Here is a 27,650-nt window from a genome sequence, read left to right on the forward strand (position 1 = left end):
TTTAGGAACTGGAACTATCGGACCTCAAATTGGCACTGACCGATCAGCTTCTTCCATACAGCAGGGTCCAGGTACCAGCTTCCTGAGGCACTGCAGATCCAGAGACACTGCAATCCTACTGCCACCGTGGCATTGATGCAGCAGGGGAGGGGGAAGGGATTTCTTCATGTGAAAAAGCAAACAAAATCTTAAATCTTCCAATGCAATCAGAATCATAAGCCAGAAACCTGCTCTCAGTAAAGAAAGACCATTTATACAGTATCACCTAAGGACACTAGAAAAAAAATAAAAATAATAATGATTGCTTGGAGCAAGATCGAATATATGGGCTCTCCTAACAACTTTGCCAGTTTCCTCACCTAGAATCAATGGCCAAGATTTAAAAGAGTCCAACTCCAGTACTGTACGATTAAGAAAAAACTGTTTATCCAAGCAGGAAAAAAGTCTATTTATATAACCTAAAGTAAATGTATAGTTAAACTTTTTTTTTTTTTAAGTTTTGGATAGAGCAGGAAAAATAGGATTTTTATAACAGCTTACCTGTAAAATCCTTTTCTTTTGAGGTACATCACGGGACACAGAGACTCAGTAATTACTGATGGGTTATAGGGTATCACTAGGTGATTAGACAGGAAGTTCAATCCCCCATATAACCCCTCCCCCTACTGGGGAGATACCTCAGTTTTGTAGCAAAGCAATATAAGTGTATTAGAAGAGGGGAGGGACCTCTGTGTCCCATGATTTACCTCAAAAGAAAAGCATTTTACAGGTAAGCTGTTTTCTGTTTTCTTTCTCGTACATCGCGGGACACAGAGACTCAGTAATTACTGATGGGATGTCCCAGAGCAATGTTATCTGAGGGGAGGGGAACCACACAACATAGGGTATAAATCAGACCTGAGGACCCTGTACCGCTGCCTGCAGCACACTACACCCAAAGGCGATATCCTCATGCCTTCTCACATCCACCTGATAAATTTGGTGAATGTATGGACTGATGACCAGGTTGCGGCCTTGCAGATTTCACCCATGGAGGCCTGGTGATGCACTGCCCACGAAGCACCAATAGCCCTAGTGGAGTGTGCCTTGATTTGAAAAGGTGGAATCTTTTGCTTCAAACCATAAGCTTGAACAATTATTTGTCAAATAATTCCTCTCTTAGGACCCTCTGGCAATACGAACAAAACATCAGTTTTGCGAACCTGAGCAGTCGCTTCCAGATTGGATGTAGTGAGAGCAGTCACAGCCTAAGAACGTAGTGACTTCTCTTCCACAGAGCAGGGATTTGGAAAAAAAGGAAGGCAGAACAATATCTTGGTTTAGATGAAAACCCGAGACCACCTTCGGTAGAAAACTAGGATGAGGGTGTAACTCCACTCTATCCTAGTGATTTTCAGATATGGTTCTTTACAAGAGAGGGCCGCTAATTCTGATACTCTTCTGGCAGAAGAAATGGCCACCAGAAAAATTAATTTCCTTGTCAACAGAACTAAGGGAATTTGATATATCGGTTCAAAAGGCTGCTTCTGTAACGCTGACAGAACCAAATTCAAAGCCCAGGGGTTCAGACGCACCCTAACTAGAGGATTAAGGCGCGTTACCCCTTTTATAAAGCTTTGGACCAAAGAATGCGAGGCAAGTGAATGTTGAAACAGAACCGATAAGGCCCAGACTTGGCCCTTGATGGTATTCAAGGCCAGTTTCATCTCTAACCCATTTTGCAGAAATTTGAGGATTCTGCTTATGACATTTTCTGGGGTGCCAACCCCTGGATTCACACCAGGAGACATATGCTTTCCAGACTCTGTGATAAATCATTCTGGAAGCTGTTTTTCTTGCATTAATCAAGGTAGATATCACAGGGCCCGAAAAGCCCACGATTCTTAAGAATGTGGGTTTCAATAGCCAAACCGTTAAATTTAGCGTTTGCAAGGTAGGATGGAATACTGGTCCCTGGGATAGCAGGTCTGGGCGGGACGGTAGGGTCCAAGGAGAGCCTACTGCCATCTTCACTATTTCTGCATACCAAGCTCTTCTGGGCCATGCTGGGGCCACCAGAAGCACAGACTTCTTTTCCTGCCTGATCCTGCAAAGAAGTCTTGGCAGTAGCAGAATAGGAGGGAATGCATAAAATCAGAGAGAACTGTTGCCACGGAGTTACCAACGCATCTGTCCCACATGCAAGAGGATCCCTCATTCTTGACACAAAGTTGTCGACCTTGTTGTTGAACCTGGATGCAAAGAGAGCTACATCCGGAACACCCCCTCCCATCTCTGGCATATTGCCAAGAGGACGTCGGGGTGAAGAGACAATTCCCCTGGGACCAACTGTTGGTGGCTCAAGTAGTCCTCCTGCCAGTTCTCTACCCCCGGAATGAAGACTGCCGATATGCATGGCACATGTCTTTCTGCCCAGATTAAGAACTGGTTTACTTCTCTCTGAGCTGCACGACTTATGATATAAGCCACTGCTGTGGCATTGTCGAACTGGATCCTAACGGGGCAACCCTGCAACCTAAGTGTCTAGGCTTTTAGGGCTAGATACGCCGCACGGATCTCCAGAATGTTGATGGGCAAGACCCTCTCTGTCTTGGACCATCTCCCTTGGACAGTCAACTGTTCCAGGACTGCCCCCCAACCCAAAAGACTGGCATCTGTTACCACTGTCCAGGTAACTGGTAAAAAGGATTTTCCTTTCTGCAGATTTTCGGGTATCAACCACCAGCTGAGGCTCCGGCGCGTTGTAGGAGACAGATGCATCAGAAAATTTAACACCTGAACCTTCTTGTTCCAGGCTCATAGGATACTGTTTTGCAGCAGCCTTGAATGAACCTGAGCATAGGGAACTGCTTCGAATGAAGCCACCATCTTCCCCAACAACCTCATACAAAGACGAATAGAAGGACCCTTCTTTGCCCTGACTACCTGAATCAGTTCTCTTATAGCACTGATCTTTGCTTGGGGTAGGAATACCCTCTGCTGGGCTGTATCTATAAACAGACCCAAATACTCTAGTCTTCTTACTGGTTTTAAAGAAGACTTCTCTATGTTGAGGACCCAACCTAGGCATTCCAGGAAGTTGATTGTGGTGACCAAATTTTGGTCCAGACGGGCTACCGACCGGTCTATCAAGAGCAAGTCCTCTAGGTATGCTATTATTGTTATACCTTGGGCCCTTAATCTGGCCAGAGGAGGGGCCAAGATCTTTGTAAACACCTGAGGTGCAGTAGCTAGCCCGAAAGGCAGAGCTACAAACTGAAAGTGGCGTTTTTCTACTTCGAAACGCAGGAATTTTGGATGAGCAGGGAAAATAGGTACATGGATGTACACATCCTTGATGTCTATTGACGCCCGAAGTTCTCCTCCTTGCAGGATGGATACTACCGATCGTATCGAATCCATGCGAAAGGACCGTATCTTTAGAAATCAGTTTAGAGTTTTGAGATCTAGAATGTCTGACATATCCGTTTGGCTTTGGTACCGTGAAAAGGCTCTTGCATGGGAACTACCATGATAACTTTTTGCGACAATAGTCGCTCCAACGCTAGAAGGAGAGACTTCTTTTTCTCTGGGTCTCTGCGTACATTTGATCTGAGGAAACGAGGAGAAGGGAATTCTAGTTTGTAACCTAGAGTTATTGTGGAGGCCCATTTGTCCTGAAATTCCTCCTGCCAGAGCCCTGAGAACTTTAGTAGTCTTCCCCCCACTCGAGTGAGCGGGGGTGCCCCTTCATAAGGAAGTCTTAGTGTTTTGTCTTAAAGACTTTCTCCCCCGGGACTTCTTTTGTCCCTGGGGTTGACTCTGAGTTTTAACCTTTGAGCCTGACGGAGGAGGCCGTCATGACTGCCTGGAGGCTGATGACCCTGGCACTGGAGAAAGAGCCCGTTTAAAGGAGGGACGTTTACTCCTTTTCTTGACTGGTAAAGGGTGCTTTTCCCACTCTCCAAACGGTTTTGCACCATGAAAGGGAAATCCCGCCAGGAGTTTCTTACATGGTGATTCGGCTGACCAATTTTTCAGCCATGAGATTCTATGCATGTGTACCAACCCAAGCGTAAGGCGAGAGGTATGAAGGATAGAATCTCTCATCAACAGCAAAACACAAAGCCGCTGGTAGGTTAGCTAACCCCCAGGCTTGCTGTTCAGGTAAAGCTTTAAATCTGTTTAACATGGTCTCTCAAATATTGACAGACTCCAATTGCTGCCACTGCAGGTTGAGCTACTGAACCTGCCAAGGAGAAAACATTTTGTTAATAGGAATTACATTTTCTTATCAGTTGGATCCCTAAGCATCTGAGCGCTGTCAACAGGACAAGTCAGGCTTTTGTTTACGGAGGAAATGGCAGCGTCCACTGCCGGTATACCCCACCTCTTAGTAAATTTTTCCTCCATAAGATAAAGTGTAAAAAAAAAAATGTTTATCTGGGTGATCCCACTCAGAATAGATAAGCTTTTCCAGTAAACCATGAACAGGAAAGGCATGTGCAGTTTGAGGAGGTTTCAGTGAACCCAGATAAGAAGTGGGTTCTTTTAGGCTGCTTTCACACTGGGGCGGGAGCAGCGTCGGCGGTAAAGTGCCGCTATTTTTAGCGGCGCTTTACCGTCGTTTTAGCAGCGGTCTGCGGGCGCTAGCGGGGTGGTTTTAACCCCCGCTAGCGGCCGAAAAAGGGTTAAACCCGCCCGCAAAGCGCCGCTGCGCTTTGCCGGCGGTATTGCCGCGGTGTCCCATTGATTTCAATGGGTAGGAGCAGTTTAGGAGCGGTGAATACACCGCTCCTTCACCGCTGCAAAGATGCAGCTAGCAGGACTTTTTTCACCGTCCTGCCAGTGCATCGCTCCAGTGTGAAAGCCCTCCGGCTTTCACACTGGAGTTAAAGGGGCCGGTTTTTTTCAGGCGTTACACAGGCGCTATTTTTAGCGCTGTAACGCCTGAATACCGCCCCAGTGTGAAAGCAGCCTAACTGACTCAGGTAATAAATGTTGAATAGACCAATCCAGCAAGAATTTGCACCAACATCTTCTCATCCTGAGAAACTGAAGGGGGCCCTTCTCCACTAGATTCCTCAGAAGTGGAATCATCAGTCTCCTCCAGATCATCTGAGGGGGATTCCTCTCCTTTATCCCAGAGTTCCTCACTCTGAGGGTCCTGGGTGTCAGAGAGGGGCCTAGTGCGTTTTTTTCCACTGAGTGAAGATGCGATTAACGCCACTAATCCTTCCTCTAAACCGTTTATGGTTGAGGAAAAAACCTCCTGTGTAATGTATACAGGGGCTGAAGTGCCAGAAACAGCTGCAGCTCCTGACCCCAATGGCTCTCCCTGGCCAGCCTCCCCAGGTCCTGCCGGGGGGGGGGAGGTGCTACAGAGGGGGGTCCTCAGAGACTAAAAGGGACCCCTTTGAGCCCCTATTCTTCGGGGTACTTGTACCTCTTCTACCCATAGTGAAGAGCAACAAAAGGTAGGAGGTACCATAAAAAATGCACTGACTGCTGAGTACTCTAGTTCAGCAGCTGCTACCAAGACTCAGTCTAAGTAAATGCTGCCTGGGAATGCCTGTGTCCTCCACACTCACATGCGCCTGTCAGCTGTGTCCCTCCATAGGCTGTGTGCATGTGAAAAAGAGTGCACTTTAAAGCCTGTGTAGCCTAGTGCTCCACCCCTTTGCTGTTTTTGTACCTTTCCAAGAAACACAACAGGAAATTAAAGAAAATCTGTCAAAGTGAGGGGAGAATTTCTCTTATACACTTGTCCTCATTTGAATATTTTTCCCATACCATTTGACAATAGCAATCAGCACACACATTGTGGTGAATCTCCAAGGAGACACTGACAGTAATAAAAACTTGAGAGCCTAAAGCTGGCCATCACCGCTTCAGCAGGGACCAACCAAGATTCGATCCATCTACAGGCCAACTGATCTTACCCAAGTCGATCCATCGATTGTACCAAGTCAATGAGCATGTTTAATTTGTATGCGATTATTGCCAGGGGCTATAGCTGCTAGCAGTAATCACTGTGTTCTCCCGGCAGGGACGGCTCCGCACACGCTCTTGCCTGCTGGAAGAACACAATATCTCCGTGTGAAGGATTTCCAATCAACACTGATAACAACCTTCTTGACCCCTTACAATCTTGCTACTAAAACTCACTAATGATTTATGAACTGCTAAAACCAATGGCCACTACTTCAAACTCTTACTTCTAGATCTCTCTGCAGCCTTTGATAATGTTGAAAACCCCCTCCTCAAAAAAAAAAAAAAAAAAAAAACAACTCCCTTACGAGGGCTGAGCGATGCGCTGACGTCACCCCTTACGAAGGAATTGTACCCAGGAACGACGAGTTTGTTCGTTTGCGTCCGGGCGGCGCATCGGACTTAAGGCTGATCTTTCCTTTGTGCTTTGTAAGTGCATTTTTGTTTTTATATTTGAGTTATATTAAAAGGTTTTACACTATTGGAGCTTCATTTCTTTTGCATGGAGTTGGCACATATGACCTAATATATGGGAGATAACTAAAGATACTTGTTTGACAACCTGGTCATGATATCGGTGGAGGGAGGAGAACAGCTGAGACCCTTCTGAAGTGGGAGATATCTATTGTTACATGCTGTTGGTGACCCTCTGTAGTGGGGGGTCATGAAATTCTGGTAAGGAGTAATTTTGGCTGTATGGTGGTGGATCAAGCACTTGCTACACAGTAGAAGACTCTGTTGGAATTTAAATGTCTATATAATTACACATTGGGTGTTCACTATTTTGTTTTATATTTTTTTGTTTTTCTTTTTCCGTTGTTCACTGTGATCAATTATCCTATAACCCTTATTCTTTAGGACTGGGGGTAATAGGCCTAATTTTGCACATTATTATTGAAATTGTCTAATGTTTTTTACTTCATTGAATTTTATGTGGGTTTCTGATTTAGCACAGCTTACTCAATTTTTCATGTGTTTTTTTCTGTAATTATGTAATACAGTCAAGCCGCAGCTGATCACAGTTCCATTGTGGACGATTAGTATAATATTTTTATCATAGCGCAGTTTTTCCTTTTTTCCACTTGATAAACTCCCATGGCTTCCAGTACCATCTCTATGCCGATGACACCAAAATCTATGGTCTATGCCAGACCCACACGATTCCCCTGTGAAAGAGTGAATCTCTTTGCCGCACCGTTTAATGGATACATCCCCAAATAATGCAAATTTTTAACTGTTGAAACCACTAAAGCAACTTATTTACTCCCTTGTTATCTCTCGCCTTGACTATTGTAACTTCCTCCTCAATGGCCTACATATGCACAGGCTACCCCCTCCTCAGTCTATCATGAATGCTGCTGCCAGACTCATTCACCTTACTAACCTCTCAATGGCCTCCACCCCTCTGTTCCACCAGCCCCTCTCTATTAGATTGTAAGCTTGCAGGTGCAGGGCCCTCCTAACTATCTTGTATTGAATTTTATTATTGCTGTATTGTCTCCCTTTATATTGTAAAGCACTGCACAAACTGTTGGTGCAATATAAATCCTGTGTAATAATAATAACCACAACACTGACTGTGTTGATGTGGGTGGAGGAATTGGGGGGATTTTCTTTTCTACAACCCGTGGTTGTAGGAAAGTAAATCACATAAAATAGATTACCTGCTTAACCACTTAAATACCGGACCTATTCCGGCACTTCTCTCCTACATGTAAAAATCATTTTTTTTTGCTAGAAAATAACTCAGAACCTCCAAAACATTATATATTTTTTTTAGCAGACACCCTAGGGAATAAAATGGCGGTCATTGCAACTTTTTATCTTGCACTGTATTTGCGCAATCATTTTTCAAACACCTTTTTTTTTTTTAATTTAAAAAATAAAAAAATTTTTGTATAATCTGAAAGATGATGTTACGCCAAGTAAATAGATACCTAACATGTCACACTTTAAAATTGCGTACACTCATGGAATGGCACCAAACTTTGGTACTTAAAAATCTCCATAGGCGACGCTTTGAATTTTTACAGGTTACCAGTTTAGCGTTACAGAGGAGGTCTAGTGCTAGAATTGTCACACATGCTCTAATGCACACGGCGATTCCTCACATGTGTGATTTGAACGGAGTTTACATATGTGGCTGGGACTTGCATGTGCATTCGGTTCAGAACGCGAGCTACCGGGGCGTTTTAAAAAATTTTTTTTTTTATCACTTTTATTCCTATTACAAGGAATGTAAACATTCCTAGGAATGGTGTGCGACAGGTCCTCTTTATGGAGAGATGCGGGGTCAATAAGTCCCAACATCTCTCCTCCAGGCTAGAAAGCATGAGATCAGGAAAAAAAATTCACTGATCCCATGCTGACAACCATGATCGCGGGTTTATTTCTAGGAACTTGGGCGTGACATCATTATGTCGCGCCCCGGGCCTTCGATGGTCATAGAGATGACTGGTGACCATCTGGTCACTGGAAACGATCAAGCAGCGGACCTGCCACTATGATCATTCTTACCGTGCACAGAATTGCCTGCAGGCATCATTCAGATATCTCCACTCAATGTCAAGGACATCATATGACGTCCTTAGTATTGAAGTGATTGTAGGTTTTTTTTTTTTTTTAAATAACAAACATATTATACTTGCCTCCTCTGTGCAGTTGGTTTTGCACGGAGCGGCCCGGATCATCCTCTTCTCGGGTCCCTCTTTGCTGCTCCTGGCCTCTCCCTACTATCGAGTGCCCCCACAGTCAGCAACTTCCTATGGGGAGACTGGAACCGAGTTAAAGTTCCGTGTGTCTATTCAGACATGGAGCCCCAACCCGGCCTGCCCACTCTCTTCCCGGATTGGCTGGCTGGCTAACTGACTGGCAGCCGCTGGAGCCAATGGCGCTGCTGCTGTCTCTCAGCCAATTAGGAGGAGTGTCCCGGGTGGGGCAGCACAGTGGTGTAGTGGTTAGCACTCTCACCTAGCAGTAAGAAGGGTTACTGGTTCAAACCCCAACCATGACACTACCTGCCTGGAGTTTGCATGTTCTCCCTGTGCTTGCGTGGGTTTCCTCCGGGTACTCCGGTTTCCTCCCACACTCCAAAGACATGCAGGTAGGTTAATTGGCTTCTGTCCAAAATTGACCCCAGTATATGAATGGGGGCCTTGGATTGTGGGCTCCTTGAGGGTAGGGACCAATGTGAGTGTGCAATGTACAGGGATAGGGACAATTGTAGACATTCACTCAGGTTGAACTGGATGGACTGGTGTCTTTATTAAACCTTACTATGAAACTATGGCTTAGATATTCGTGGACATCGCTGAAGAGAGATGGGGCTCAGCTAAGTAATTAGGGGGGTGCTGGGGAGGCTGCTACACACAGAAGGTTGTTTTTTTTTTGTTGTAATGCATAGAATGCATTAAGAAAGAAATAAACTTCTGCCTTTACAACTCATTTAACTTAACCCACGCCTATTCTGTTCAATGAAACAAAAAAAAAAAAAAAAAAAGTTCATCTAGAGATACACTTTAGAACGGACCTTGCCGACAGCTGAACAGCAAACTCTTTAGGTCCAGGCCCCCTCTTTCTGCCTAGAGATCAACCTTAAAGAGGAAGTAAACCCTGATGAGTTTACTTCCTCTTTCATTCCCTGTAAAGGTAAAGCATAATGGACTACTATGCATTGCATAGTAGTCCATTATGTGTCACTTACCTGACACAGGAGCCAGCGAAGTCACCGCTGTCCCCTGTAGTTCCGAGCGTCCATCTTCTTGGTGGGTCTCCGTGGGTCTCGCTGCTCCGGCGCTGTGATTCGCCGGAGCAGCGATGACGTCACTCCCGCGCATGCGCACGGGTGCCGAGACTCGCGGCATTGCCGTCATCGACGATGCCTCGCTCAGTGCGCCTGCGCGCCGCTGTCTACGGCGCATGCGCCGTAGATAGCGGTGCCCGTCTTCGGGCAAATATCTCCTAAACCATACAGGTTTGGGAGATATTTCTTGGACCTACAGGTAAGCCTTAATCTAGGCTTACCTGTAGGTCAAAGTGGTTTGTAAGGGTTTACAACCACTTTAAGAGCGGGGGCTAATTTATCTACCAATATGTTTTTAGACCTGGGGAGGTCCACAACATCCAGAGGGAAGCCACCCAAACTTCATACAGATAATGTGCCTGGTAGCCACTGAACACAGGATCCAGAATTGCAAAGTCCCAGTAACAACCAATGAAGGAAATGCTACTTTTAATATGAAAAGAAGTTAATGGATCTACTTTAAAAAAATAAAACATTCCTTGTCACAAGACACTGTAATGCAGAAACTATGCAACGCTGGGCAGTCAAGCTACAAAACAACCACACAATCTAGACAGGATTGTATATGGTGAAAGGAGATGAAAAAAGCACATGGCACAGCTTAATTCCTATTTACAGAATGGCTGCAGTAAAAATACATTCCGAAGTGCATTCAGAAATCGGAAAAGTAAGGTCATGGGTATTTTTTCCCACCTGAGCCACGAGCCCAAAATCACACACTTTGGAAGCACTTTTGTTCCTTTCTGCGCTTAAACACTCCGTTGAAGGCATTAGTGGTTTGCCACTGCCCAGCACGCAACACTCAATTATTTCAAATTAGCAAAGCAGGAGAGGGAAACTTTGCCCAATGAAAAGTATATAAAAATAAGCAGCAGCTACTAGGCAGTAAAGGCTAATTGCTTCTCAAGTCATGCCAAGAACACTGACAGATCAAAGTTTGTTTTAGAATATTTTATAAAAAGCTTTCTGCTAAAACAGCATGGACCCACCAAACTGGTGAACTGGTACCACATCCATGTATTTTGTTATTTTTCTTAATAGGGCAGCTTGGTGCTTTGTGGTTAACACACTAGCCTAGTACTACAGATCTGGGTTTAACCCCCACTAGGGACAATGCTGTCATAGGAGAAATATATAGTTTATATTGAGCAAAAGAATACAAGTGCCAAGCTGTAGGGGGTCACCCCAGATATTAAATTTGTCACAATAAAATGGGTCTATCAAGCTTTGACAAACTTTAGTGGTTATACACAAATTCTCCTTCACAAGGGCTACAATAAAACACTTTTTTTTTTTAAGCAGTAAACAAAATGTATAACTTTATGCATTCTACAAAGATTATTAAAATACGTCAAGAGTATTATATCAATTTTCTATAATAAAAATGCATATAAAGTACAATATACGTATATATAATGGATGGTTATTTAAAGCTAAAATGTTTAACAAAAAAAATAAAAAATCTTCTCAACAGCTATAGTGACCCTGTATTAAGTATCCATATTGTGAAGACAGCTGGATCCTGCAGAAATCTTCTCTGCAGGGTGCCCAGTCCTCTTCCTGGTCCTGCAACTATGTTGAGATCTGATAAGTTAAACTATCGGGTAGCTTAGGGTTGTAGAGGAAAGCCGTGACTAGAGAAGCCTCAGATTGAAGAAGGGTGATGCGATTCAGTTGTCTCCAGTTATTACATTCCAGATTCATAGTATGCAGTAGGGAGGTGGAGGGAACATAAGTATTTGTGTTCCATAATAAATTGTTAGGGTGGATGGGGGGCCAACCATAGTTTGTAAATTTGGGTCCAGCGATTATAGAATGGAAGGGTAACCCAGGATGCTATAGCTCTCAATTGGGCAGCATAATAGTAACGGAGGAGGTGTGGGACAGCTAGGCCACGCTCTTTTCGAGAGGCGTAAAGTATTGAGCGGGCTATTCGATGTGGTTTATAATTCTACATGAAATTTATAAGGTCCGCCTGAAGTTTTCAAAGCTGTACAGATGGAATGGGCACTGGGAGAGTCAGAAAGCAGTACAAGGGTTTAGGTAATATGGTAATTTTGACCTAGGCAATGCGTCCAAACCAGGAAATTGGATAGCGTCTCCATTTAGACGAAAGATACCGAATAGATGCGAATAGAGGTCTGAAATTTCCATCATATAGGGATTTGTGTCGGGAGGCGAAATTTTCAGAAAGCCGGTATACTTCTGAGGGAGGAATATTAATCGGAAAGGGCTTCAGATTTAGCAGAGTTTACCTTATATCCCGACAAGGACCCAAATTCCTCCAAGAGTTTAGGGAGATTAGGAAGGGTCACACGGGGTTGCATTAGGGTTAGGAGTACGTCAGCAAAAAACAAAAATTTTAATTCACGTCCCCTAACCATTATACCATTAATGTTGGGGTCCTATGGGATCTGGGCATCCAGGGGTTCAATACACAAAAAGCAATGGAGAGAGCGGGCATCCTTGCCTAGTCCCATTTGAGATGGGAAAGGAGGTAGATGTCGCAAAAGGTGTTTTGGTGGAAGCGGATGAATTTGCTTACAGATGTCTAATCGCCCTAAGGAACGGCCCGCGAAAGCCCAGATATTCAAGGATAGAAAACAAAGGGCCAGCTGAGACGATCGAAGGCTTTCCCAGCTTCTCAACTGAGTAAGAGCACTTCAGTGTTTTGTCTGTTGATGATATCTATTAAAGTGATGATTGTTCTAGTGTTATCTCCTGCCTAGCATCCTGGAACAAAACCCACCTGATCTTTATGGATCAAGGAGATGAGGACCACATTTAAAAAGGGATAGTAGTTTCGTAAAGATTTTCAGATCTGAATTCAACAAAGCTATAATTCTATCATTTCCACACAGTGTGGTCCTCATCAGGTTTGCGTATGAGCGTTAGATGATAAGTCTGCCTGTCACGTGAGATGTTATCCCTGCCCAGGAAACCGTTAAATAAACAAAGTCATATGTGGGAATAGGCTGGCCAGAAAAGTCTTATAATATTCAAAAAGGAAGGCCGCTGGGGCCTGGGGCCTTGCTGTTTGGCAGAAGCTTCAAAAGTCTCAGAAATCTCCTCTGCAGTGATCACGGAGTTGAGACTGTAAAGCTTCTGCTGGTAGGGTGGCCACCCCACTGCTCTCGAGGTAAGCTCACACACACAATCAGTAAAACTGTCATTGGTTGGTAAGTGCGGTATGGAGGGGTTATTGTAGAGATCCAAAAGGAAACACAAAATAATTGGGCAATACGGTCGGGTGAGAGTGAAGAATCCCAGTAAGCTCCCAGAGGGCCTGGGGGACCGAGGCACGAGTTTGTTCCCTGAGTTTATGTGCTAATAGGGTGTGGCCTTTATTGTCCTTATAGTATATCTGATGTAATCTTTGAAGGGCTTTTTCAACCTTGCCCGTGTCTATACTCTTGAGGACTGCACGTAGGAGACGGACTGAGGACGAGGATATAAGCTTGGATTCTAAATCCCAAAGTCTTTGTGCAGTTTGCTGTGTCAGTTGCTTGGTGTTCTTCCAAGCAGTTGGAATTAGTTATACATTGTCCACGTATTACTGACTTGTGTGCCTCCCAGAGGGTTCCTATGGAAATCTCTGGGGCATCATTCTCTACAAAGTACAGTTTTAAAGCATTATTTATCTCCGTCCTAGTTGCAACATCTTTCAGAAGAAAGTAATTAAGCCACCAGTGGCAACATTTGACCCTGGAGACTTCTAATTTAAGCTTCAGAAGGATCAGGGCATGGTCTGACCAGGACATGGGCAGAATATCTACCTGCATGATGATCGCCACATCCTCCTCTAATTCTGAGGTGGAAGATGCCCTCAGGAGGAGATCGTCTAGGTATCCCATGATCGCGATCCCACGTTGTTGCAGCAACGCCAAAACTGGAGCCAGTACCTTGATGCCAGACCAAAAGGAAGAGCCACAAACTGGTAGTGGGCTTCCCCGACTGCAAATCGCATAAACGTTTGATACCGAAGGCATATGGGTATGTGCAGGTACGCATCCTGGATGTCTAAGGATGTCAGGGAGTCCCCTTGATGGAATGCAGCAACTACTGAGCGAACTGATTGCATTCTGAACCTTTGCACTTTTACAAAGTGATTGAGGGCTTTTAGGTCCAAGATCAGACATACCCCTTACTTCTTGGGAACCACAAACAGATTTGAGTAGAATCCCTGGAAGTGTTCTGAGTCTGGAACCGGTACAATCATCCCACGATTCAGCAAATCCCTTACCGCCCCCAACATGGCCTCCCGGCGAACCGGGGATATGGGTATGCTGGAGGGGAGAATCTGTTTGGTGGCCAAGAGAGAAACTCGATCTTGTAGCTTGTGGAAATCAGATCGCAGACCATTGGTCGGATAACCGGGAGGACCACCGGGCTGCAAACTCCCAAAGGTGACCCCCCCCCACCTGAGACATGGGTGGGGGCAAACATTCACGCGGTAGCACTTTTATTCACAGGCTTGCGGTTCCAGGGACTTTTTGACCGTCCGTGGGCGTCCTGTCGGGCTGGGGACGTTTTGTTGAAGCTCCGGGCGGACGAAAAAGCCGTTTGTGACCAGAAAAAGAGGGCCCTTGTCTACGGCGTGGCTCCTTAGCCTTCCTGGCCTGTGGGAGTAGGGTACTCTTGCCACCGGTGACATTTTTAATAATGTCATCTAATGAGGCTCCAAAGAGCCGGTCGCCAAGGAAGGGACGATCCGTCAGGGCTTTTTTGGATGCCTGGTCAGCAGACCAGCATTTTAGCCAAATTAGGCACCTCAGCACCACAGCTGACACTGAAGCCCTGGATAACAGAGGGAGAGTATCCAGGGCCGCGTCCCAGACGTACTTAAGGTCTGCACTAGTCGGTCAGCTAGTTCCACGCAGACAGGGGAAGCCTGTTGCTCTCCCAATTCACGGTGCAAACGTTTTGCCCACTCAGACAGTGTCTGCGACACCAGTGCGGATGCCAGTACAGGTCACACGGCTGACCCCACAACCGTAAACAAGGAACGAGCCACTGCCTCGGCCTTCCTGTCCGTGGGATCCTTGAATGCAGGAGTCCCCTCAACCGGGATCGTGGAGAGCTCTCCCCAGAGGACGGGGGGGGCAGGGGGCGCTTTTTAGCACCAGGGCAGGGAGAGCTGCACTTACTAGCCCTGAAGCTGGGAGACATTACATTGTAGATCTACACCTGATCGGTACAGGGTAGCTACTGGCCTTGGCATACTGTGACGCAGACATCAGTAGCCCGGTCATATGTACGCCCAGGAGCATAAAAGCTCACGACCACCTCTGGAGCTGAGGTATGTCATGGCCTGCCGAGCCATAGCTGCGACCTGCACATGCTCGATGGCTGGACTGGGGAGACTACAAGGATAAGGGTATCCAGCCTGTCACCCAGCGGGCTGTTCATAGTAGATCACAGGATCATTCATCTTGCGCAAAAATCCAAGCTTCTGCGTAATAAAAAATAAATAAAAAAATATAAAAAACACGGACCGATGGGCCCGCAGGGTTCCTAGGTCCTTCTCCTTTACTAGGTCAAGTAAAAACTGAGGCCGCTTTGCAGGGTGGGGATTGTAGCCTGAGGGACCGCCCCCCTGGGTGGAACTAAGAGTTCTGAGTATTGTGTTACAACTATGCCTAGTATTCTCCTAGTGATAAGGCTAACAACCCATTTGTTACAGAGAGGAGCTGTGTTGGTCGGTGAATATAAGAGAAAAATATAACACGCCACTAACTACTCCCCCCGACCTCAATCACTTACCCGAGTCCTCTATTGGTCCAACGCTGTGCTATTGGTTCCTAATGCTGTTAGTCAAATCCTGTGAGAAGCACTCATTCCGAAGGAGGGGAAAGATCTGCTGCGCTGCGGAAATTACCGGCCAATTGCACTGTTGGACACCGTCCTGAAGCTCTTCGCCAGAGTCTTGGCAAACAGACTACTCCCCCATGTCCCAAGTCTCATCCACAGAGACCAAGCGGGCTTTGTCCCACTACGAGAACCTCGGGACAACACCATTCGAGTGCTAAACCTGATCCACGCGGCCAGAACCTCTAAGCGTGCCCTTCTCCTGCTGTCTACAGACGCGGAGAAGGCTTTTGACCACGTGGACTGGTTGTTCATACGGGCCACCCTGGAGCACATTGGACTGCGGCCTTTCATGGTAAGTTGGATACTGTCCTTATACTCGAACCCCACTGCGGCGGTCAAAGCCAACGAGACGAGGTCTGATTTCTTTCGCATTAGGAATGGTACTCGCCAAGGCTGTCCCCTATCCCCACTGATTTTTATTCTATCCCTGGAGCCCCTCCTGTGCCATATTAGGGCGAATACGGGCATTGTTGGCTATCCTAAGCCCTCGGGAGTCCACAAGGTGGACGCATTTGTGGACGACCTGATCTTTTTTTCTAACTGACCCCCTTATATCTCTACCCAGCCTGCTTCAGTCCCTAAAAGACTATGGAACCCTCTCCATCTTCCAGATCAATCTAGCCAAATCTTCCATCCTCAACATAATGGTGGGCAAGGACGTGGCTCAGCGCTTGCGGGCGGCCTTCCCACTGAGGTGGGCGACTGACCGCATTCGCTCGAGCGGACATCAATCTTAATCCCGCGGACTTATACGCAGCCAATTTTGTGCCACTGCTGGATCGTCTTAAGACGGACCTCCTGCACTGGCACACGCTCACGTTGACGTGGTTTGGCCGCTGTAGTGCCCTAATTTTGCCCTACTGACCCTACTGCCGAAGATATTGCATCTGATGCAGGCGTTACTCATCCGCCTACCCCCCGCTTTCTTCAAGCTCGTGGATTCTATGTTCCGTTCGTTTATATGGTCGCATCACAAGCCACACATTAGGCTGCAGCTCCTACACTGGGCAAAGAACAGCGGCGGGGTTGGCCTCCCAGATATGAAGGCCTATTACAGAGTGGCACACCTCACCAGGATAGTGGATTGGCATTGCCATGCCGAAGCGAAACACTGGGTGACCATGGAGGGGGAGGATTCGGGGGATCCGAACAGGAGCAGGCCCTGGCTCACAACACACTTGCCCAGGGAAATAGTGGAACACCCCACACTGGGTAGTATCCTGGTAGTGTCGAGGGAGGCCTTCAGAAATTTCTCGGTGTCTCCGGTGCCCTCTCCGATGGTGCCAATCTTGGGCAACCCAGAGTTTGTGCCGGGCTTTCGGAGTCCCCGCTTCCAACGCTTGGCGGCAGGCAGCGCTTATGCGACTTCTTGAGGCCAGAAGGCTCACCCTGGAGGTGGGAGCATTGGCGATGGACCCCCCCTCTGGACTTTTGGAGTGGCCTCCAGCTGCGGAACTTTTTAAGCAGCTGTTTGCGGAAGACGGGTATCTCCCGCCAGCTAAGGGAGCTACAGCGCATATGCCCCCGTGGGGAACCAGTGCGGGACTGTCTCTCACTTCTCTACTCCTCCTTAACCCAACCAGAGGAGGGATACGTCCCCCCTTTCCTGTCTAAATGGGAGGCAGAACTTGGCACCCATTTTACTGTTGACCAAAGGAAGAAAATCCTCCATTTCGCACAGAAATCGTCCATTGCCACCAGAGTCCAGGAGAGATGTTAAAATGTAACGACCAGGTGGTACAGAGTACCTACTACTCTCCATCGCATCTTCCCGCAGGTGTCGGACCGTTGCTGGTGAGGCGGAGGGGACGATGCTGCATGTCTTTTGGACCTGGCCTAGGCTTGCCCCCTTTTGGCAAGAGGTGACCAGCACAATCGGCCACTTGACCAATGTTTGATTGTAGGGGAACCAGCGGCCTGTTTGCTGCACCTGACAGAACAACCCATTAAAGAGGAAGTAAACCCCTACTTCCTCTTCGATTCCCTGCAAAGGCAAAGCATAATGGACTACTATGCATCGCATAGTAGTCCATTATGTGTCACTTACCTGACACAGGAGCCAGCAAAGTCACCGCTGTCCCCTGTAGCCTCCATCTTCTCGGTGGGTGTCGCTGCTCCGCCGCTGTCATTCGACAAAGCCGCGATGACGTCACTCCCGTGCATGCGCATGGGAGCTGCCACTCGCGGCATATCGCCGTTGACAGCGGCGCGCTCAGTGCGCCTGCGTGCCGATGTCTTCGGCGCATGCGCCGTAGACAGCGATGCCTGTCTTTCAGCAAATATCTCCTAATATCTCCGAGAGGTTTAGGAGATATTTCTTGGACCTACAGGTAAGCCTGACTATCCAGCTACTGAATGCAGTGAAGGCTTGTATTCCCCTGTGCTGGAGATCATAGAACCCACCAGCGAAGTCCTCATGGTTTGCCAAAGTGAATGAGTTGAGGGACATGGAAGACCTCACGGCTACACTGCACAACAGCGAGGAGGCCTTCTGGGAGACTTGGAGACCCTGGCAACATTTCATCTACACAGATGCTTATCTCCAGGAGGTGGCTTGAAATGCCTGATACAATGGGCTTGTCCCCCCCCCCCCCCGCCTGCCCCCCGGGTGGGGGACACCCTCTGACCATGCTTCACTCTCTTGCTTTTCCCTTTCCCACTCTGTATTCACTCTCTCTCTCTCTCTCTCTCTCTGCCCCCCCCCCCCCTCCACTAGCCTTCCTCCACCCCCCCCCCCTCCACTCTCCTGACCCCTTGCCCCCTTCCTACCGCTATCATAGACCTATCCACTGCCTCCTCCCCCTCCCTTAGTATACCCCTATTTTGACAGTTTTTGATTAGATGTGGCTTGGGTGTGAAAAAGTCTCACAGATGTGGTAGCCCCATACTCAGGAGTAGTAGAATGTTCTGGGATTTAAACCTAAATATAATAAAAAATATTATACTTACCTGCTCTGTGCAACGGTATTGCACAGAGCAGCCCTGAATATCCTCTTCTGCTCTCTGCTCCTCATCTTCTCCAAGTGCTCCCATAGCAAGCTGTGTGGTGTAAGGGCACTCGTGAGTGCATGCACCCAAGCCAGGCTGTGTGCATCCATAGACACACAGCGCAGCTCAGCCATGCTACCCAATCCCTCCTTACAAGATTTGACTGACAGCACCATGAGTCAATGGCTCCAGCTGCTGCCTCTGTGTCCTGTGAAAAAAGGGAGAGGCAGCAGCACTGCTGGATCAGAGCTACTGGAATTTTTTTTTTTACCTTAGTATAAAGAATGCTTTAGGGTTAAAAAAAAAAAAAAAAAGTATGCCTTTAGAACCACTTTAATTGACAACTTTGTGTAAAAAAATAAATAAAATTTTCATTCTGCATTTTGAAAAACTTGTGGCAAAAAAAAGAAGTCTTCAAAAAGTTCACCATGCTGCTTAGAAAATAGCTTGGGGTGCTTGCTTTCAAAAATGTGGTCATTTTGTGAGCGGGCTTCAAAAAAATGTGATAGGTAGTCAAGAAATTAGATGCTTAATTTATGCCACTAGGATGCCTAAAAGTGTTTCTTTGAATTTTGGACCTGTCTATGTGGATAAGCTGTGAAAAGTGTCACACGTGGTATCTCCACACTCAGGAGCAGTAGCAGAATGTGTTTTGGGGGCGAATTCTAAGACCCCTTTCACACTGAGACGCTTTACAGACGCTACAGCGCTAAAAATAGCGCCTGCATAGCGCCGCTCTTGTCTCTCCAGTGTGAAAGCCCGAGGGTTTTCACACTGAATCGGTGCGCTTGCAGGATGGTAAAAAAGAAAATTCCTGCAAGCAGCATCTTTGGAGCTCCTTCCCCACTCCTGCCCATTGAAATCAATGGGGCAGCGCGGCTATACTGTCGGCACAGCTCTGCTGCAGCAGCGCTTTGCAGTGGTTTTAACCCTTTCTCGGCCGCTGCAATCATTCAGTCTGTTTTGTGATTAGCTGTGATTGGTCGTGTTTAACGTTTGCAGCTTGTTAGTGACAGATAGATAGGGGGTTCTTTAAGGCTCGCAGGATTTTGTTGTTTTGTAAACTAGTAATAACTATTAAATTATAGGTATTGGAATTTCCTTTCAAATTTGGCTGTTAGTGAACGTAACGAATACAAATTTATCTGAAGAAGTTCCGAATCATCCCATATAACAAATCCCATATCTAAACAAAAAGAACGGAATTAAATAATTATAAATAAAACATTTTTACTATTATTTATTATTATTCATTTGTTTTGTTCCATTTGTATAGATACGGCATTCGTTATTATGGATAATTCGTAACTTTGGATAAATTCGTATTCATTACGTTCACGAACAGCCAAATTTGAAAGGAAATTCCATTACCTATAATTTAATAATTAGTAATGCAGTGTACACATGACCGAACTTTCCAGCAGACTAGGTCCGACGGTCTTCCCGACGGACTTTCCGAACAAACGAACAGACTTGGACACACACACAATCACACCAAAGTCCGATGGATTCGACCGTGATGACGTACGACCGGACTAGAATAAGGAAGTTCGTAGCCAGTAGCCAGTAGCCAATAGCTGCCCTATCGTCGGTTTTCGTCCGTCGGACTAGCATACAGACGAACTGATTTTTCGACCGGACTCGAGTCCATCGGAAAGATTTGACACATGTTCTAAATCTAAAGTCCGTCTGATTTTTGACAGCAAATGTCCGGTGAAGCCCACACACGATCGAATTGTCAGACGGATTCGTTCCATCGGACCTTTGCTGACGAAAAGTCCGGCCGTGTGTACGCGGCATAATAGTTTAGTTATTATTAGATGGTGATTATTTCAGGATTTTTTAATTTTCAGGTTTTCGTTCTTTTGAATTTTCATTCTTATTTTTGGATTTCCAAATTCTCAGGATTTCCTAAATTTACAAATTTCGAATTTGCGAATATTTAGAAAAAATCCGAAATTTGGAAATTTTGATATTTACGAATTAACGCATTTGTCTAAATTTGTTTAAAAATGTATTCAGAACTAAACAAATTGCACAGGTTTATAATCAATTTTGTTTTAGATACCCTTTAACAAGTCCCCAAATTTTGGCTATACATCTTTCACATTTTTAGTGTGAAAAAACAGCTATTTGATGATCACAGAGAAGCTGATTACTAAATATACCGTTAATAGGAGCGCAGTGATTACATATGTCAACCATTGCAAGAATATGGTAAATGCTGTTAACCAGAGAAGCACAGCTGGTTATACAATTCAGCAGTCTGATGATCTTGTCTCATTCATGTTATGTCAGTAAAAAAAAAAAAAGGGAGGGGGGGGGGCTCAGGAACACAATCTGTCCTTGTCCCACTGAACTATCACTTGGGTGAACTGGTCCTAATCATGCTGCACAAATGATAAGGTGCTTCAGGCAGCTACTTGTTTTAAACCAATATGCTGGCTTTAAATGAGGTCTGCAACAGACATGGACAGAAATAAAAGTCTTACAGGAGCTGTAGTCTTCCCCTACTCTATTAAAAGAAAAAAGATTTTTAATCTGCTTTATTCTGGAATTTGTGAGACGACACCCAGGGATATATATTCAACACGTAAGTGTAATAAAAAAAAAATCCAAATCGTCTGGAGCTATTTTTTTTATATTTTAATTTTTCACAAACATGTTAAAATCAGATTTTTTTTACTGGCAAAATTACTTAGAACCCCCAAACAGTATACATTTTCTGAAAGCAGAGGCACTGGAGAATAAAATGGCGTCAGTTGAAATTGTTTGTGTCCCATTAAAATTGTACAGCCATTTATCAAATGCAAATTTTCAAGTAAGACACTAAAATAAATGTTAGTCAAGTTCAGCGCAACCTATAGGCAATCTAGGTGCCGGTCTAGTGCCCACATCAGTCGGGGACGCCGCAGGCATCTTCCCGGTGGGCCGGAGCCGCATATATTTCCGGGGCAGCTCCCTGGGCTGGTGCTGCTCACCTGGTCTCTCTGCGGCCGCCTGTCCAGTATACTACATGGCTGTCAGAGCCAGGGGGTGGGTACTAGATCGAATGTGCAGGGGGGAGAGGCTGGAGAAGACCCCATCAGCCTGATATCGGCACAGGTGTCTCTACAGCCGCAGACACCAGGGCTTGGTCCGCAGATAAAGTGAGCTGACCCTAGCCCGTCCATTTACTAACCTAGCCTGTCCATATACCTGCAGACCACGGATGGCGTGAGGAAGCGAGTCGGTGCCGCCACTACTTATTTTCAGGCCGGTGCTCTGGCATATAGCGCCCGTCCATCGGATAGTGTCTGCCCCGTACTGCGCAGGCGCAGCTCTTGTGCAGTACGGAGCAGAAGGAGATTTGGAAAATCTCTGAAGATGAACGGCACCTGTGCTGTGAATGGAGGTGCTAGCCCCACCATCCAAGTGGACATAGGGCTGCTTCGCTCGCCATGCTTCGGGCACGGCCTCACTGCGCTATGTCCACTTGGATGGTGGGGCTAGAACCTGGACTCACGGCGCAGGCGCCGTTCATCTTTGGCTATTTTCGGAATCTGTGTGTCCTGTGTCTTGCGCATGCACAGTACACAGCAGACACTATGCCATGGGGGACACAATGTGATAGGACACCAGATCCAGAGATGCAGGCCTGCGGACCACAGCTGAATGAATAGGTGAAGTCAGGGGCCAATGGTGGGTCAGCAAAATTAGATTTTGTCTAGGGTGTCGAACCAACCCTGATTTTAGGGCACATTAAAAACAAAATAATGCCCAATTTAGGTACAATATAAAATATGGGATTGCATTAACTAGCCAAACATTTCAAAACTAAAAATTGTGTGCCCATGAAATCATGACAAACTCTGGTACCCAAACATTTTTCATAGGCGATATAGAGCTGCATGATTCTGATTAAAATGAGAATCACAATTTTTTTGCTGAGAATAAAGATCACAAGTCTCGTGGCCTAACATCATTTTTCATACTATACCAAAAAATTGGGCTAACTTTTTAGGTTTTTTTTTTTTTATTCATTAAAATGTATTTTTTCCAAAAATATTGCTGCGCAAATACAGTGTGACATAAAATATTGCAAAAACCGCCATTTTATTCTCTAGGGTCTCTGCTTATATATTTTTTTATTATTAATTATGGGGGTTCGAAGTAATTTTATAGCAAAAAATACAGATTTTAACTTCTAAGCAACAAAAGTCAGAAAAAGGTCTTTAAGTGGTTAAACTGACATCATCTACAGACAGAAGTTCATTCCTTTGATCTAAAAGAAGGAAATGTTACAATGTTTCTTTTCTTTTTATCTCCATTTAAGATCCCTTTCACACTGGGGTAGTGCCTGCGTTAGCGGTAAAGAGCCGCAACTATTAGTGACGCTTTACCAATGTTATAGTGGCACTTTTCACCCCTACTAGCGGTCAAAGAAAGGTATACACCACTCCCAGACTGCCCCAAAGATGCTGCTTGCAGGACTTTACCGTCCTGCAAGCGCACCGTTTTAGGTACTTGTTGGTGTGGGCTAATGGCACTCTGCCTTCCTCCTCTCCTTCTTTTAAAGCCTCATGCATACAGGACATCTCTTTAAACCCTTTAGAGCTTCTGTCAGAAAAAAAGCGTTTTTTTTCAATATTTAAAAAAAATAAATAAATAAATATGTAATGCATACGTGTTTAGGCGTGTCTAGCGTTTGAACGTTAATGCATTCTATTGGCCAAAATATAAATTTACTATATTAAATTTATTCTTGCCATTGGAATGTATTAATGCACAGACGATTTTTTGAGCATTTAGATATATAATTTTTTATGCTCTTAAGCGCCTCACCTAAATGCACAATTTATTGGGTTTTTTACCCTGTAAACTCCTTTGTGTGCATGGTCACATAGGCTTGCATGCATAGAGGAGCTTCTACAGGACGAAGAAAAACAAAACAATGCTCAACATAAAAAACACTCAAAAGTAAAAAAACACTCAAAAGCAGTGTTTTTTTAAGTTCTGTGCGCATGAAGCCTGAATCTATTTCATCGATATAGACATGAGCATAGCCATGAAAGGACAGGAAGTGCGTTACCCTCCATTTTGGACTACAAAACACCTCTATGTTATCAAAATGAACAGGGAGGAGGTGTTCTGTAGTCCAAATCAAGAATGAGCAATCAAGAGCCATACTTTCTCAACCTTTTAAATACAGAGGACCCCTTAAAGTGTTTATAAACCCTTACAGACCACTTTTCACTACAGGTAAGCGTATAAGGCTTACCTGTAGCTACCCCGGATATCTCCTAAACCTGCACGGTTTAAATAGATATCCCCTGTATCAGCATGTGTTAAAATCATCGGCACATGCGCACTGAAGCAAAGGCTTATTCGTGCCATGCTTCAGCTGTTGTGCCGTTACCGGCGGCTCCCGCGCACATGCGCGGGAGTGACGTCATCGCAGCTCCGGCCAATCACAACACCGGAGCCTGCAATATCCAAAAATAACTCCGGGAGACATGTCGCTGGGCAGAGCAGTGTGCCGGGACCGCCGTGGGGGCTTCAATCTAAGGTGAATATTTCATAATTAGCTAGTATGCTATGTTATGCCTTTGTCTTGCAGGCATTTTTTTTTTCGTGGGTTTGCAACCACTTTAAAATGTCTGGTCTCATGGAACTTCTGTTAAAAAAAGGGGACGATCTAGTGGCTATAGGACAGGAACCGAAGGGAAATCTCTGCAATCAGACACACATGGCAAAAAATGGATAGGGAGTTAGTTCTACTTTAACTACTTGCCACCCACTAACTGTCAAATGATGGAGGGATGGTGCGGCTCTCGTTGTGGGTGACCGTTATACGACGGCGATTGCAACCCTGATCTCTGTAAAGACCTGCTGACGCAGAACTTTAACCATGTGATCGGCTGTGTCCAATCACAGCCTGTCACATGTTCATACAGGAAGCACCGGGAATCAGCTTTTGTCACCTCACACTGACAGAGTGTGCAGCTAAGAAAGACAATCAGCGGCATTTCCTCACAGGGGAGAACAAGGCACTTTACAATAAAGCTCTAGAAGTGCCATCAATCAGTGCCCATCAGTGACACAAATCAGTGCCCATTACTGGTGCCAGACAGTGCTGCCTTTTAGTGCCCATCAATGCCTGCTCATCAGTGCCACCTTTCAGTGCGGCATAATAGTGCTGCCTATCAGTGCCCATCAGTGAAGTAGAAATATTACTTATTAACAAAATTTACTGACAGAAACTAAGAAAAAAAAAAAAAAAGAAATGTATTTTTTTTTTTTTTTGGGGGGGTCCTAAACTGAACCTGTTGCTTTGTTGTTTGTGAACACAGCACACTATAACCAGAAATGCAGCAAAGCAATATTTGGGAAGACCAGATCTCTACAGGCCTCTAATACAGCACTGGCTGCAATGAATCTGAAAGTTAACCTGCCATTATACGCCTCATCTAGAAAGCCTCACCTGTGTTCAGCCTCCTTGAAGAGCTCGGTGACCCGCCTCACCCTATCCACAGCCGACTGTACGCCATCCGTGCAGCCTATCTCCCATGCCTCCAGCAACCTGTACGCTGCTGTCAGATGCTCCATGGGCGCCGCCATCTTGCCCAAAGGACCTCCCTCACATGCTGCTATGGCAACCAGGAGCCACGCGGCTCAAACTGGCACGCTATTGGAGCTCAGCGCATGCGGAGAGGTGATATGATTGGATAGCCGCGAGTTCTGATTCCCTGTGTTCTGAATGGAGGAAGGACTTCCTTGTCAAGTAGCGAGCACGTGGCTGTGTTTATGTGCTGTGACAGCAGTTGGGTTGGTTGCATCTACAATGTGTTCAATTGCTATGTACAGAGATCAGATGGGGTGAGGGAGGAGTGGGATGTTCTGTGTTAGGGCAGACATGGTCTCTGCAATCCAAGAAGCGCTTTCTGTGTCCCTTCTCCCTGGAAACACAGAACAATACAGCATTGTCCAATATTTCATATTAAATCCGGAATACTCACAACGATATTTAGGATATGTTATGAAGTTAAGCCTGTGCATACCTTGTAAAAGAAACCTACCTGCCTGCTGGCAGTCTTCTTTGGAATACTTTCACTGCCATGCCCACCAATATGGGGAGGAAGGGGGTGACCTTTCTCTGCTGTGACCATCAATGTGCAGGATGGAGGACTGAGGACATTGCTTCCCCGATCCCTTTCTCAGCGTTGAAGATGATTGGACAGAAGATAGAGACTCCTGTCCATTCATAAACTGAGCAAAGTATCACACAGGTTACTCCACTCAGTTTTCACAGGAGCGATCTCTCTCACTGTTTCCAAATCAGAAAAGGCAGGGGCTGGTAGATGACCAGTCTCTTCCTCTGTTCTGAAGGATCCCACATCCGGCAGGAGAGGAGAGGAGGGAAGCCAGCTGCGGGGGACAAGAGGGGGCAGAGGACAGGGAGCCGGAGAAGAAGAGGGATGAAGGATACAGAGGGGGGCTGTAGAAGAACGGGGAGAAGGACATGGAGGGGGGGCTGTAAAAGAACGGGGAGAAGGACACGAAGGGGGGCTGTAGAAGAACTGGGAGAAGGACACGGAGGGGGGCTGTAGAAGAATGGGAAGAAGGACATGGAGGGGGGGCTGTAGAAGAATGGGGAGAAGGACACGAAGGGGGGCTGTAGAAGAACGGGGAGAAGGACACGAAGGGGGGCTGTAGAAGAACGGGGAGAAGGACACGGAGGGGGGCTGTAGAAGAATGGGGAGAAGGACATGGAGGGGGGCTGTAGAAGAATGGGGAGAAGGACACGGAGGGGGCTGTAGAAGAACGGGGAGAAGGACACAGAGGGGGGCTGTAGAAGAATGGGGAGAAGGACATGGAGGGGGGCTGTAGAAGAATGGGGAGAAGGATACAGAGGGGGGCTGTAGAAGAACGGGGAGAAGGACACAGAGGGGGGCTGTAGAAGAACAGGGAGAAGGACACGAAGGGGGGCTGTAGAAGAATGGGGAGAAGGACGCGAAGGGGGGCTTTAGAAGAACGGGGAGAAGGACACAGATGGGGGCTGTAGAAGAACGGGGAGAAGGACACAAAGGGGGACTGTAGAAGAACGGGGTAGAAGGACATGAAGGGGGGCTGGAGAAGGAGGATACAGGGAACAGTGGGGGATGATTGGTGCAGCAGGAGGGACAGCTGTGATCACAGATCTCCCTGACTGTGAACCAGGGGATTATTCAGGATCAGCCCCGCAGCTGGGATATTGAGCAGCACTTGCGGGTGCCTGGGAGCTGCCCCCGAAATGCGGGAGGCTCCCGCACCTTGTGGGAGAGTTGGGATGTCTGCCCACTGGTGCTGCTGATTCCTCCTCTCTCTCCAGTGCCTCTAGTTTCTATCACTGTCTGTGCCCCCATTAGGGAGATTCACCCTCTCTGTTTTTCCTATTAACTGTTATCATCGAAAGTAAAAGAAAATCCCACATTTTGTCAGCAGAACACTAATAGAGGGGAAATCTTCCAAAGGGAACACTAGTTCTGGTGACATAACAGGAGTCCTTCACTTTGGAGGGATTTCTTCTCTCTTCCGTTTTTGACTGTGGGACAGGAAGTGAAGGGAAATAGGATACAGATGGCATAAAAAAAAACCCTGACAGGGGATATAACCAGTGGTGACCCATCTATTAGGGGCACACGGAGCGCTTACCCCCCCCCATCCATGCATCCAGCCCCCTGATCTACATGCAGGGTGCTGGATTCCAATTGTGATTATTTTATTTTGAAGTGCACGATTAGAGCCAGAGGCTCTAATAGGCTTCAAATAAGGGTGGGCTCGGGGTACTGGTCCCTCATTGGACCCTCTGATTCACTAACTCTGAATCCCGTGATCTCCTCAAGGCTTTTGCAGTGGTATCTCCCTCAAGCGTTACCCATGCTTCCCTGCTGGGTCCCTAGTTTGGCACTTCGGATACCTTCAAGCTTCACCCCTGCTGACCAGCTCGATCCCTAGCTTGACACACAAGGCTGCTCTGCAAGCGTCACCTCCGCTGGTT

General features: G+C 46.3%; 1 protein-coding gene across 2 annotated transcripts in view; it reads right to left on the reverse strand.

The window, feature by feature from the left end:
- Positions 1-25,266, reverse strand: part of ATXN10 (ataxin 10) — a 182,399-nt gene extending 157,133 nt beyond the window's left edge. The window contains exon 1 of one of the 2 annotated variants that reach the window (XM_077469350.1): positions 25,095-25,266. In XM_077469350.1, the coding sequence (XP_077325476.1) occupies positions 25,095-25,231 (137 nt within the window). In that variant the 5' untranslated portion in view covers positions 25,232-25,266. The remainder of the gene's footprint in view (positions 1-25,094) is intronic. The other variant, XM_077469351.1, reaches the window with a different exon arrangement.
- Positions 25,267-27,650: the final 2,384 nt, after the last annotated feature.

The sequence above is a fragment of the Lithobates pipiens genome, unplaced genomic scaffold (genome assembly GCF_037356315.1).
Source record: "Lithobates pipiens isolate NorthernLeopardFrog02 unplaced genomic scaffold, aLitPip1_a1.2 Scaffold_8, whole genome shotgun sequence".
NCBI classification, from domain to species: domain Eukaryota; kingdom Metazoa; phylum Chordata; class Amphibia; order Anura; family Ranidae; genus Lithobates; species Lithobates pipiens.